Source organism: Bos indicus x Bos taurus, chromosome 8 (assembly GCF_003369695.1).
Source record: "Bos indicus x Bos taurus breed Angus x Brahman F1 hybrid chromosome 8, Bos_hybrid_MaternalHap_v2.0, whole genome shotgun sequence".
NCBI lineage: Eukaryota > Metazoa > Chordata > Mammalia > Artiodactyla > Bovidae > Bos > Bos indicus x Bos taurus.
The window spans coordinates 63,974,504-63,988,942 of NC_040083.1; the positions used below are offsets into that span (position 1 = coordinate 63,974,504).

The 14,439-nt window shown below is 42.9% G+C and overlaps 2 protein-coding genes across 2 annotated transcripts; one reads left to right on the top strand and one right to left on the bottom strand.

The window, feature by feature from the left end:
- Positions 1 to 1,099: 1,099 nt before the first annotated feature.
- ALG2 (ALG2, alpha-1,3/1,6-mannosyltransferase) lies at positions 1,100 to 5,555 on the bottom strand. Its single transcript, XM_027549756.1, has 2 exons — positions 5,112 to 5,555; positions 1,100 to 2,582 (listed from the first exon to the last, which is right to left on the bottom strand). The coding sequence occupies exons 1-2, from the start codon at positions 5,457 to 5,459 to the stop codon at positions 1,680 to 1,682; spliced, it is 1,251 nt and encodes a 416-aa protein (XP_027405557.1). The 5' UTR covers positions 5,460 to 5,555; the 3' UTR covers positions 1,100 to 1,679.
- A 53-nt stretch (positions 5,556 to 5,608) lies between these two features.
- Positions 5,609 to 13,905, top strand: SEC61B (Sec61 translocon beta subunit). The gene is made up of 4 exons (XM_027549757.1): positions 5,609 to 5,915; positions 6,098 to 6,195; positions 10,184 to 10,285; positions 13,624 to 13,905. Exons 1-4 carry the CDS (start codon positions 5,913 to 5,915, stop codon positions 13,709 to 13,711), a joined length of 291 nt encoding a protein of 96 aa, XP_027405558.1. The 5' UTR covers positions 5,609 to 5,912; the 3' UTR covers positions 13,712 to 13,905.
- The last annotated feature ends 534 nt before the right edge of the window (positions 13,906 to 14,439 follow it).

Below are 14,439 nucleotides of genomic sequence, written 5' to 3' on the forward strand. Positions count from 1 at the left end.
ACAGCAGTGCAGCAGGAACCCACGCGAACTTCTCTAGTCATTTTGATATCCCCAAATTGCAAATATAGCTAGCATTTACACAGCCCATACTCTGTGCCAACTACTACTTTAAGTACTTTACATATATATAATAACTCATCACAACCCTATGAGGAAAGTTAGTTTCTCCACTTTACAGATGAAGAAGTTGAGCCAGAGATCAAGCAATTTGCCTAAAGTCACATTGGTTAATTAGGCTCTCAGGTCTTTGCTCTTAGAGTTGATTAATGTGGAACCTTTGGCCAGTGATCTTTATTATTTTTAAAAAATGAATTTTGCTTTAAAGATACACTGAAAACTGCTTTATGTTCATTTGTACTTAGGTGGTGGTGGTGGTATCTGGCTCTTGCAACCTCATGGACTGTAGCCCACAGGCTCCTCTGTCCATGGGATTTCCCGGGTTGCCATTTCCTTCTCCAGGGGAACTTCCCGCCCCAAAGATCAAACCTGCATCACCTGCACTGGCAGGCAGATTCTTTACGGAGCCATCAGGGAAGCCCCATATGTACTTAGACCAACAGGTAAATAACTAACTTTAAGACTGGTAAGTGCTATGAGAGGGTCAGAAAATGTGCAAGGGGAAAGCTGCTTCCAGTTTGGGAGTTGGGTGGAGGGTCAAGGAAAGCTTCCCAGCAGTGGCATCTGAGTTAGGCCTTAAAGGATAAAAAACACTAGTGTCTTACATTTAGTAGGTGCTTACTTAATAAAACACAAATATTAATGAAGTTAGCGACTCAGATGACACCAGGAAACAAAAGTCTGTTAGTTGTTCAGTTGTGCCCAACTCTTTGTGACCCCAAGGATTGCAGCCCCACCAGGCTCCTCAGTCCATGGGATTTTCTAGGCAAGGATACTTGAGTGGTTTGCCATTTCCTTCTCCAGGGGATCTTCCCAACCCAGGGATCAAACCCAGGTCTCCTGCACTGCCCTAAACAAAATGCATACCACATGCGTGACAACAGCCATTCATTCCAATATCCAGTTACTCTAGTTTTTTACTTAAGGCTTGGCTGTCTACATTCCTAATACCACACAACAGATCACGGAGGCTGAAATCTAGTATTTTTTCTCTTCCTATGATAAATATCTTTTATTAACATACCTGTGTGCAAAACACAAATCATCTTCTTAAAAAACAAAAAACACAGAGCATTCTTGCTATGGATCCAGGCAAAAGTATGACTAACAAAAATTTCCACACAGAGGTCACCAAACACTGAGGTGGACTGATTCTAGGAACTATAGTAATTGTCTTCTCATGAAGCCAAATTAATCAACTTTGATGATACATTTTAAGTATTAAAACCAAATAAGGCACAACATGACTCAAAGTTTATGAGTAACAATACTCTAGAGAACATAGAATTAAAATATTCTGCTGAACATGGAACTGTACCACATTTATATCTTAATCACCAATGGTAATACTCAGAATTATTATAGCATAAAAATATCGTTTTTCTGAAAAAGTAGTCTGGGAGGTAGAGGGTAGAGGAAAGTGACTCAGATTCAAGTATATTAAAAAAAATTTTCTTCTGTATTAGATACTAGGTTTTTTTCCTTTGGTTTCAAAACTGGGTGTATAATCTACAAATGTGATATTAATGAATACAGCATAAAGATTAAAAAAAAAAATACAATTATACCAGCAGTTTGGTGACATACTGGTAAAGCTGTTCGGTAAATGCTTCAGGGGAAAACTTCTCTTTCACCCGGTTTCTTCCAGCCAGTCCCATTGTGGCTTTTAAGGAAGGTTCATGGATAAACTTTTCTATTGCTTCTGAGAAGTGTTCTGGGTCAGGGTCACACAGAAATCCTGTGACACTGTGGACGACGGACTCCAAGGGCCCACCTGAATTAACAGCAATGACTGGGCACTGCATGTACATGGCCTCCAAGGGAACGATGCCAAAGTGCTCATTGCTTGGTGTGTAAAGTACACACGTGCAGCCTCGGAGGAGTGAGATTTTCTGTTTGTCTGAGCAAGACCGAAGGAAGGTCACATACTGACCTAGGTCAGACTGCTGGACCACTTGCTTCAGTTCCTGGTAGTGCTGTACGTTCTCCAGGACTCTCTCATCATAACCACCTGCAATGATCAGATGAACTTTGTCCCAATCTTGGGATGTCAATCTTCCACGCAGCTTTACAAGGGCTTCTACTGCCAAAGTCAGATTTTTCTTCCTTTCATATCTGTTGATGGAGAGGAATATGAATTTTTTCCCCTGGGGGACTATGTCATCAAGCTTTTCAGGAATAGCAGAATCAAAGCTGACGATATTCAGAGATGGGTAGAGGACAGCAGGGTCTATGTGAGACAGGGACTTGAACGTTTCCTTGAAAATGGCAGCTGTGAAGCGGCTGTTGACCAAGATGCAGTCTGCCATGCCTGTGGTATATTCCTCTACCCAGTCAATCGGGGCCCTGTATAGGCGTTTAATAAAAGAATCTCTCCTGGTGAGAAGCAGATCTGGGAAGTGACAGTAAAACAGGATTTTCTTACGCCGTCTGGCCAGCTTGAACACGGGGATACAGGCAGACACCTAGCCAAAGCAAAAATCAGGAGATGAAGTGACTGGTCAACTAAACTTCAGCCAAATTAAACGAACAGGCACCTGCCCTGCCTCCTTGTTTGTGAGTCCCTTGTGGGCAATGTCTGATTTTGCTTTGCGTTACCCCAGACTCTCACCTAGTACAACGCCTGGCATACAGAAGGCTGGGAGACATTTTCTGGATACATGCTAAATATTTAAAGTTGCAAGTCCAGTGGTTTCCTCTAGAACAGCACTGTCCAAGGGAAATAAAAAAATCCAGTAACTACACAACAACTTTTTAAAGGTTAAATTAATTTTAATGTATTCTAAAGTATTATCACTTCAAATGTAATCAATCGTTAAGAATTCTAATCTTTTTTCACATTAAATCTTTAAAATCAGATGTATATTTTACTCTTACAGTACATCTCAGTTCAGGCTGACCACATTTCAAGTGTTTAATAGTCACCCAGGGCTAGTGGCTACCACACTGAAGTCACTCCAGAATCTACCTCCTCCTAAGGAACTGAATGAATGAACTATATAGTAGTTTAGTGTAATTCAGAGTGGAATCAAGATTGCCAGGGCTTGAATTTCAGCTCTACTAGCTAGCTGTGTGACTAATTTACCTCTCTGTGGGCCTTCTTCTGTAAGGTGGTGATAATTATAGTTTAAAAAATATAGTTTTGGTCATTATTAAGTACAGTGGTGTTATGTAAAACCTGTAAGAATTTAGCACACACTATGTGCTCAGTATTTATTGAAATGTTAACCATAATCGTCCCTAGAGACTTTGCTTCCTGTTGAGTAATCTTTACAAATCACTTAATCTCTAGTTCACTTAACACCTGAAAAAGGTGAGCTTCATGGGTATTGAGAGATTTCAAAGCTACTTAGAAAGTAGCAGACATGGAACTAGAATCCAGGCTCGGCCAAGCTCGTTTATCCACTACAGTCTCAGCTGCCTGACGCTTACTGACTAGTTTTACACATGTGGATTGCTTGGTAAATGCCCATGTTTCTCAAAAAGAAGTAACCCGCACACAAGCAAGGATGACAAAAGTAACTCAGAAGTTAACAATTAAATACAGATAAAAACGTGATGCCATTTCTACCTATCAGTTTGGCAAAGATTAAAACAGTTTACAATAGCCAATATGCACGAGAGCACAGAGTAAGAGGCTCTATCGCTGTGGGAGACTAGAAGGATACAACCTCTTTGGAAGGCAAATTTGGCAAGTTATACTGTCATTTAAGACATACAACTTTTGGACCTACCAGTTTTATTTCTATGGATTTCAAACACAACGCTTGCAGAAATACAAAAAAATGAAGATATAAGGATGTTTATTACAACACTGAACTGAGACTTCTCTGGTGGTCCAGTGGTCAAGACATTGCTCTTTCAATGCAGGGGGTGTGGGTTCCATCCCTAGTCAGGGAACTAGATCCTACATGTTGTACAGTGCAGCCAAAAAAAAAAAAAAACCAAAAACCCAAAACTGATTTATTCACACAAAAAAACTGGTCACATTGTTATTGTCCTTTAGCAGAAAAATGCATAAAGTATGATACGGTCAAACAAAAGCAAATTTTCCAGTCATTGTGAAGAATGAAGTGAATCTGTAATATTGATATATAAGGATGTCCTAAGCAAAACTTTTTGGTGAAAAAGAGCAAGTTGACCAATAATAGGTGTGTCATAATCCTAATTATAAATAAAAAGATGCATCTATAAACAGACATCATATGCTAGTACAGCCACAAACAATTTCTGAACGCACATAGAAACTGTTAACAGTGTCTGTCTTTAGGGAGTGGAACCAGGATGGGGTTTTTACATTAGTCTTTCACAGTATTTGAATTTTTAGTCCTGAGTAAATGTTACTTTTTAAAATAATTTTTTTTTTTTTGGCGGGGGGAGACATAAAAAGAGTCAAGAATAGCTAGAGTCCAGATCCAGGTAAAGGGCTTGGAGTTTTCTCCAAAGGCTAACGGGGAGCCATGTTAAAGTTTTAACAGGGACATGACATGCTGAGCTTCGGGTGTTTATAAACAAATTACACTACTGAGGAACAGAGTGCTTGACAGCGAAAGTTATAATGGGGTATGTGAGGCCTGGAAGTAGTGTCAACAGGAATAATGCCAATAGGAAAGACATACAAGTTACTGAGAAGTAAAACTTGACTGAAGGCTGGCTTCTAATGTTTGCGTTTCTTAGAGCGAGCACCAAGGCCCATATGCTTCAGAATCACCCGATGATCCAGTGAAAATGCAGATTTCGGGGGCACACCTCAGGGGCCCAGGATGAAAACTCCTGAGGGTGGGGCCAAGTAATCTGACACTTCAGCATGTCCATACTGAAGTTCGAGCTCCAGGGTGTCACTCCCACTCTCTAACCTCTCCAGATCAGTTCCCACCTTTCCAAACCACAGATCGAGAGAGGTCAGCAGAGGTCCTGGAGTTGGGGGGGTGGGGGTGGGAATCTCTCAGGAGTGAGTAAACGGGCTCCGCGAGGGTCGGGCGCGGCCGCCTCACCTGGTCGCACACGACCACGTCGAACTCCTCATCGCCAAGGAACAGCACGTAGAGAGCCAGGAAGATCATGCGCACGTAGGCGCAGACAGCGGCGCCACGGCCGCCCCAGCCCAGGCTGCGAGGCAGCCAGTCCCCGGCGCAGTGCACCGACAGCTCACGGCTCTCCGCGAAGCAGTGGCCCGGGTCGTAGTGCGCCGTCCAGATCTTCACGCTACATCCGCGCGCCTGCAGCGCCAGCGCTGCGTCGAGCACCAGTCGCTCGGCGCCGCCTACGCCCAGGTCCGGGTGCAGGAACAGCACGGTTGGCTTAGGATCTGAGTCCGCATCTTGGCCCGGCTTCTCCGCCATGGCCAGGAAGCCACGCCTACGCGGAACGCCTGCGCCACCAGCCCTCTTAAGGGCTTCCGCGCAGGCTCCTTATTCCGGCTTCCCAGCTGGCCCTAGCGGCGCGTGCGTCGGTTAGGCCACATCAGCGCGAATCTGTGGGTGTCTAGTAACTGCCGGAGGAAATTTCTCGTCTGACCATGGCTAGATCTTCCCATTGGTAGAGACTAGATTCTAGGAAGGACGTTGTGGCCCAAGGGAAAAATACAGGAGGCCTGTAATTCCCATACAGCTGCTCATCAACTCTCTCAGAGCAGAATTGCTACAGGCATATTGTGGGACAGCCCAGGCGTCCCGGAGTCAGCGAGGGCCCTGCCAGCAGGTCTCGGGGCGGGACCTGGATTATTTCTCTGGCTGCGAGGGTCTACCGCTCCTCTGCAGTTCACTTCGGCTCCCTACCACCCTCCTGTCTTCAACATGGTATGTGGCCCCAGTCTCCCTCCTTGTCCTGCTTTCTCCCAGGCGGCCCCGATTCCTGCCTCGCGCAGTTTCATTGCCTTCCGCAGCGTCCCCATGCGTGTCCCGGTCTCGGCCGTCAGGGCCAGGAATCTGGGGGCTGTCCGGCGACGCTCACCGGTCTCTGTCCTTGTCTTCCTCTGCAGCCTGGCCCGGCCCCCAGTGGCACTAACGTGGGCTCCTCAGGACGCTCTCCCAGCAAAGCAGTGGCGGCCCGGGCAGCGGGATCCACCGTCCGGCAGAGGTAAGGATCCTTGCGAACTTCTCGGCTGTGGGCTCCTAGGGATGGGGCCCAAGAATTTGTTGGTCTTGAGAAGGAGACCCCGGGATGTTAAGATCCATAAGCACAAAACGAGCTTCCTGTGATGTGGCCATATGGGTAAGGAGTTTTTGGTCTTTTATGTCTCGAGAGGGAGGCAACATTTTCTTTGTTCAGTTTTGAGTATCACTCTTGAAAAAGGAAAGTTAAACTGGAGTAAGGTCACAGCATTGAGAAAACTGACGTCCTTAAACTGGTATCTTTAGACCTGAACCTGGCACATTTCTATCTGGAAGTCCCATACACACTCAGTCTAACATGACCCGTTCAACGCGCAGTTCAGTCTCCTTTCATCTCAGCTCCCGCCCCTAATTATGTCTCCTTACGTCCTTATGGTACTGTTGTAAACTCGTTCGCCCAAAGCCAGAACTTCAGCATCATCTTGGATTTTTTTTAATGCTCAGTCTTTATTCAATACGTTTCTATTGCACACTAAAACCTTCCGTCTCCATTTTCTACTGCCTCAGTTTAGCCCTCAATTTCTCTCATCTAGAGAAATTTGTACCTAACTCGTCTCCTCTCCAGGTAATTTGCACTCTAATGTGTCCTATTCTCTGTCACACTGTTGGTTAGCTTCGGTGTTAGTTTCTTGTTGCTTAAACACTGCAGGGGATGGGAGAGGGTTACCAAGACTCTTTGTGGTGGGTTGTTTTTTTTTTTTTTTCCTCCAGTCTAACTGATTCTCTTCTCTCTCTCTTTATGATATAGCAACAGTGAGTTTATTACTGTTTTCTGAACTCACTAGACATCCATTTCCCTGCCCTTGCCCCCCACCTCAGTTTCTGTATATCTTGAAGACTAGGCTCAGAGGTTATTTCCACTAGAGGCCTTCCTAACTCCAAAGGCAACAGTAGCTGCTAGTCTTCTCTTTTACACCCAAGCATTTTGTTCATGCCCTTCTGATAGTATTTGTGTTTCCATGTTTATCTCCTTGGTTAGACTTTGACAGAAACTGCCTGTTATCTCTGTCTTAACATAAAACAATAGCTGATGAGTGAAGGAAGGACTCAAACCACCCTGTAGTCTTGAGATTTCGCCCCCCCCTCCCCCGCCCTTTGGAAGCGGGGTTGTTATCTAGAGAGGAAAAGAACTTGAACAGATACATGAAAACTGTCCTCAAGGAGGTGATGAGGGATGAGACTTTTCTTACTGGCTACAGTAAGTAAATCTAAAACTGATGAACTCACCTGAGACAGATTTCACCTTAGAGCAAAAAAAAAAAAATTAGTGGAACTGTCAGAAACGCTAAGATGATCCTGACTCGTGCCTTGTCATCAAGATGTTCAAGGCAAGGCAGGGATGGACCAGTTGGAAAGTGTGTCGAGCTGCGGTGTAGGTTATTTGGTCTTGGAGAGCTGTCTCGTTTCCACCTTGGGTTTCAGAGATTCTTTGTACTGGAATGGAAAATATGTACGGTAGTAAAGTTCCTTGGGGAATGGGTCTAGTTAATGAGAATTAGTAGTATTGTGGCAGGACGTTGGGCCATCTGAGAACTTTTATAGGAAAAAAAAAATCATGTACTTATTAAATATAACAAAATTATTTACTTAATAAAAATGAAATAATTGCTGCACAAGTGAAATGGAGAAACAGACATCTGAGGACATATGTAGCTTATCAAGTTGTGGGTGTTGGTGTCATCTTTGAAGTGTTACTTCATGAGTGTAATATAATAGATATTGGCTGTCTATGAATATGTTCCCTTTTTGTGAGTTTGAAAGAAAAAGTTGAAGCTAATAGTTAATAATAGTGCTATGCATTATATAGCTCCCAGATGTGCATTTTGTCTCCATGTTGAATGAGGTAATAGAGGTAGTACCTTGGGGAAGAAACTCTGGGATTTAAGGTCAGGCCAGGGTTAGAGTCCTTGCTCTGTTGTTACCATATAAAAGGAGGTTGCTAGGATGAAAAGCAACAATAATGCATTATAAACTGTAAAGCTATAAAAGCTACAGTGTTCAGGATTAATGGGAGTCAGGAATAGTAAGATGATGGACTAGCTGGGGTATTAAGGAAGTGTTCAAATGGATACTTGAGGGTGCATGCCAGGCTCTGTTCCTGTCACAAGGCTGTATTTGTGGAGAAGCTAGGTAGGGTTTGACCTCTGAACCTTATATTCCAATGTAAGAGACCACAGCTGAGGCAGATAGATAATTTCAGGCAGTAAGGCCAAGAAGAAAAGTTGGGTGTAGAATAGAAAGTGGGTAGGGATAGGGTGTTCAGAGTAGGTGACATGTGACTTTAAACCTAAAAGAGACAAGGGAGCAAATCATGCCATGTAACAGCCAGAAGACCACCAAGTTAGAATAAAGTATGTTAAACGATGGTTATGAAAACCATTGTGTTAGGGCATAGAAGAGGCAGTTACACAGTGGCCAGAAAGAAAGGGTAAAATAGACCCCAAAGAAATTTAGTTTAAAATTAAAATGTCCTATGTGCCAGCAGATGTAAGAAATCTTCAGAGGGGCTAGACTGATTCCATGAGGATGCTGAAGACAGGAACTGGAGTAGGGTGGGAGTGGGAGTAGTAGAAAGCGCATGGGTCCCAGTCTTGGCTCAGTGAAGACTTGTCAGGTCCACAGTGGGTTTATCATCTTGTTCAGATTTCATGTACTTACTCTACCACGTAGATGATGTGTATCTGTATGTGAAAGATCTTCTGGGTATGAATTAGTCTGTAAATTCTTGTGTGATTATATTTACAATCAGTTTTCCCATAGAAACAGTCATACCAATGTAGTTGGAAGTTCCCAGCTGACCACACGGCCCATAATTAATATGTCTGAAATATAATCTTTTGAGTACAGTACACCTAAATCCCTGTTTGACACTGTTTTAGATTTCTAACATGAACGCAGCTCTTTTTACCAGAGCCCACACTGGAACCATGACTCCATTCTTCCACACAACGCAGCAGGGCAGGCTCCCAGTGCTTCTTGGATTCAGAGTGTGGGATTAGGTCCATGGTAGGGTGAGGTGGGAGCAGGATCAGAGTTTGGAGGACAGTGAGAAGAGATGGTGGGGATAGGGTGTTCACTTTTGTATGCCCATCTTCTCAAAAATCCAGAACCAGCAGCCCACAGATAACTGGAACAGGATTTTGAGGATTTGGTTAATGGTGGGGGGCAGTGATGAAACAGAGCTTTCTATCTCCTCTTCCTCTCCCCTTCCCTAGAATTTATAAGTTGGTGATAAATGGGCTGAAGAAGGTTTCTTATGACCTCCCTCACACTTCTTTTCAAGTGGTCCCACTCTCACTCTTGAGTGGAGATGAGAAGTGGAACTGGAGGAGTGCTGTATGAGGGGATAGCTGCTGGGGAGGGTTTCCAGTGGCCCGGGAGGGGACGGGAGGGATTCCCTGGTTCCTTCCAGGTCAGTGGCATTAGTGCTGTTTGCTGCTTCTGTGCGCTAAGGCTGCCTTCCCCACACAGTTCACTTCACAAGCCTTCATCCCCCTTGTGAGGGACGAGTTTCTGGTTGGGTGTTTCCTGCATTTTTCACATCCTACCTCTGTCTGAGATATATGGTCAGTATATCAAAATAATGAAAACAGACTACAAAATAATTTTTCAACAAATGTGTACTCTGTTTTGAGACCTGGATTACAACTTATGCTTTTGGTTGTTTTTTTTTTGTCTCTTTTGTAGAAAATACAGTAATTTGAAATGATTTTAAAGTAGTCATTTTTAAATTTTAATTGTTTTCTGGGTTATTATATGCATCAGCCTATGGCAGGTACTCAATTATTAATGGTTATCATGATCAGTGGAATAAAAGCAAAACTTTGGAAGGTATGAGCAAAGAAAAAGTTAATTTTTTGGTTCTTTAAAAATATAATGGTAGCATATGTCATAATGCTCTGATAAGGGTGTCCAAGAAAAGGCCATTCGTAACATACTTTTTTCTCTCACAGGAAGAATGCCAGCTGTGGAACAAGGAGCGCAGGCCGTACGACCTCAGCGGGCACTGGGGGGATGTGGCGATTCTACACAGAGGATTCACCAGGGCTCAAAGTGTAAGTCTTGGGAGCAGACCTGTGATTCTGTCCAGAATCACAGAGCCTTTCGGCAGCACTGTGTCTCTGCCACCAGTGGTGTTTGCTTTGATGAGATTGATAATACACAGCAGCTTTCTTTGTGCCAGGTGGGCTGGGTTTGGTTTGTTCATGTACCAGCCAGTTACTTTAGGGCTCAGGATGACATCTGTTCATGAATTGAGTGAGAGCAAGGGGACACCTTCATGCAGCTCTGTCAAAATAAATGATGGGAACAGAGAGAACTGGAGGGAAAATGGCTTAATTAGATGAAATTGCTCTTCATTTGCTGTTCTTGTCCCACACTGAGAAATAGGACTAACCATTTGAATAGGAGCTGGGTGATTTTTCAAAGCTCTCCTGGAGGCATAAGCTGATATTATTACAGCCTAATGGGAGTTTCTGCATTAGGTTGTGCTGAAAAGTTCTTAGGCCTCCTTGCCTTTGGTGGGTGGTGATTGAACCCCTATCACTTTCCAAGTTCTTATGCCTCGGATTGCTCCCCATGCCTTACTCACTTCACTTTCTGGTACCTTATGGCAGACCTAATCCCACAGGTTTCTGACCAGGTAGACTCTAGGATACCACTCTCTCTGTCTCAGTGTTAGTCAAGTCTCAGAGTTAGTTATGTCTGACTCTTTTCGACCCCATGGACTGTAGCTTGCCAGGCTCCTCTGTCCATGGAATTCTCCAGGTAAGAATACTGGAGTGGGTTGCCATTCCCTTCACCTGGGGATCTTCCCGACCCAGGAATCAAACCTGGCTCTCGCACATTGTGGGCAGATTCTTTACCATCTGAGTCACCAGAGAAGCCTATGGATACGACTTACAGCTATTTCCTGACTAAATTCAGTGGATGAGGGATTGGAATAATGTCAGCAACTCTCATTTGTATAGCACCTCAGGTTCAGAAGCTCAGGTTCAGGGAGGCAAAGCTACTTGTCGAAGACAAACAGCCAGCCGGAGATGGAACCAGCTCTTCTGACCATTAGATTCCATGCCACCTGTTTGGCAGCGCAGAAGACAAAACTCAGCTTTATTTGGGTTAGTTTGTTTAACTGGACCAGTAGCTTGACCTGGATCACAAATTTAATTTAGGAAGACTTCCCTAAAATTCTTGAGATTTGGTTTTATTTATCGATTTTTTTTTTTTTTCCTGTTATAATGAAGACTTGTAAGGTGAGAATTTATTTTAAGGAAGTAATTCTTGAGGTTGGGGATATGTGAGTTGGCACCAAACGGACAACCTCCTGGTCCTTGATAGAGGTAATTTTTCTGAGCATTTCAGAGAGAAAGTTTGAAACTAGTTGCTCTTCAGGGTATCCTGGGAACAACATTTTAACCCTTCTCGAGGTGGTAAAGCAGCTGTCCTCACGTGGGTGAGTCTGACTCATGCTTGCTTTGGGCTCTTGTGCAGTGGGGCTTGCTGCTGCTGTGAGTCCTCCCAGGAAGCGATAGAAGCCATTCCTTTGAAGTGTCATAAACCACAGTATTGTCATACCACACAGAGAGGTTTGTGGTGAAAGGACACAGATACACATCTTGGAGCTTGTTAGCTCTTCCTGGGAGTTAGAAATTTTTTCAGGTTGATAATGATAGCATTTCCGGGGAGCTTACTAGCAGCCTGACTGATGTGTGAATATATTTAATAGCTCAGCAACCCTATGAGAGAGATGCTATGATTGTCCCCACTTTACAGATGAGGAAACTGAGGCTTGGAGAAGGTGAATCACAGGGCCACAGTCACAGCTTGTGAGGGCCAGAGCTGGTTTCCAGACTCTAGCGCCTGGACTGTGAGCGCTGCACTCTCAGCTTCATGCTCTCTGGCTGATGTTGCTGTCACGGTGCTTCATAGTGAGGGAGTGTGATCCAGTGCATGGTGATGATGATGTCTTCCTTTGGACTTTTAAATTTGCTTACTCTTATAATTGTACAAATTTTGGAAGAACAACGTGGTGTACCAAGGACTTGGATCCCTGTGCATTGAGTATTGTCCACTAGTAGATTGACTGTTAACCTGCTGTTCCGCTGGGTTATTCTACTGCCTTAATTATAAAGATTCCTGGGGTCTTTGTCCACCCCCAGGTATATCTGGGAGGTGAAGTGACATCTTGAATTTACCAAAACTGGTGTTGGCAAGAAGAGTCAAAAAGGTGAAGCCCGTAACCTTTGACTGAAGTCAACATTCACAGGTTGTGTAAAATCAAGGAATTTTATCTTTAAGAAACCCATGTACTAATTCTTAACGTGGAAAACATTTGATTTAGAGAAGGGCTGATGAGTAAAATCTGTTGATACTTCCTTTCTTTATGGTAAACTGCTGCTGCTGCTGCTGAGTCGCTTCAGTCGTGTCCGACTCTGTGCGACCCCATAGACGGCAGCCCACCAGGCTCCCCCGTCCCTGGGATTCTCCAGGCAAGAACACTGGAGTGGGTTGCCATTTCCTTCTCCAATGCATGAAAGTGAAAAGTGAAAGTGAAGTCACTCAGTCGTGTCCGACTCTTTGCGACCCTATGGACTGCAGCCTACCAGGCTCTTCCATCCATGGGATTTTCCAGGCAAGAGTACTGGAGTGGGTTGCCATTGCCTTCTCCTTATGGTAAACTAATAGAAGTCAAACTTTTTATGTTGCCTAGAATGTTTGGTTCCTTAAATATGGGAACCTTAAAGCAGTAAAATGAGCAGTGTATGGAATCAGAAAAGCTGAGTTCAGATCCCTCCTTTCCATTCTGGCTGTTTTCTGAGGCAAGTAATAATCTCTCTGAGCCTTACTTTTTCTTCCTTATGAAATGAGATGAATATTTGTTTCACCTGTGTCTTGAGTTTGTTGATCATATGGGATCATATATTTAAAAATACTTCATGACTTATAATGTGATATTCATCTTTGTATGCCTATTTTATTATAGTAAGACAATGAAGGTTATCTTTATTAATTTGAAATAATAGTTTGATAATTGGCTCATTTGCACTTAAAGAATTTGGGAAAATTTTTAAATTACTTTTTATTATGGAAAATATCAAATGCACGAAATCAGAGAGACTAGTATCTCTAACACAGATCCTTTTATCTGTGTATATTTTAGTATGTCTTATTAAAAGATAAGGATTCCTCCTTTCTAAATAATCACAATGCTGTCACCACACCCTCAAAATATCCACAGTAATAATTTTTGGAATATTTTTAAACGATCTAAATTATATTCTTCGATGGATCTTGGGTGCTTTCCCCTCCCTTTTCCTCTAGGCAGTCTTTAATATTACAGATATTATAATGTATTACTACTGAAACTAAGCATGCCTTCTTTTCTTATTTCCAGGGGCCCTGTTCCAGTATTGGTTATGAGTCTTCTGTTCATCGCTTCTGTATTTATGTTGCACATTTGGGGCAAGTACACTCGTTCATAGATTCGGCTACATCCATCTGTCTGTCATCTGAAGAAGAAAGGAAAAAATCCCAACATATTTTGGACCAAAAACATAGTGATTTTCTGTTCATGAGGAACAAATTTTCTGCAAGCTTACTGTTTTACAGGGAACTTAATGAGAATTAAAGAATCGATTTTTTTTCTATGGCTAATAAACTTTTTAATTCATTTATACCAAGTCTCTTTGCTGATGCCTGACTGCTAGGGCACTTAGTCACTCTGCCTTTAGATTTACAAGTAAATATGTAGAAATTGTTTTGTGTAGAATTTTTTTTTGGTTGGATTGACAGTTTCTTACATGACCATGTAGTCATTCAAATCCAAGATGCTGTAATTGGCCTTGGCTTGTTTTCTTCTAGGTATTTCCGTCCTGATGATTGTCATTTTGAGTGTTCTGTGGTTTTCAAGGAGTGTGCCTATGACTCCATCAGGCAGATCTGTGTTCAGAGGCAGCTGGTACCCAACGGAATCATCATAGAAATCATCCAGAAATCTTGGATGAAATGTTTGCTCATTCTGTTCTTTGTCTCTAAAACCACAGATAATATTTTTGCCTTTTCTTTCTTTCAGTTCTTAATTCTGTGAGTTTAGATGAGGGGTTTCAATCTATTTTATCACTTGTCGAAAACCCCTTTTGAAATAATTCATTTGGTAAATTGGATTTCTTATATAAAAATTTGAAAATTAAAGACCTTAATAATCAGTGTG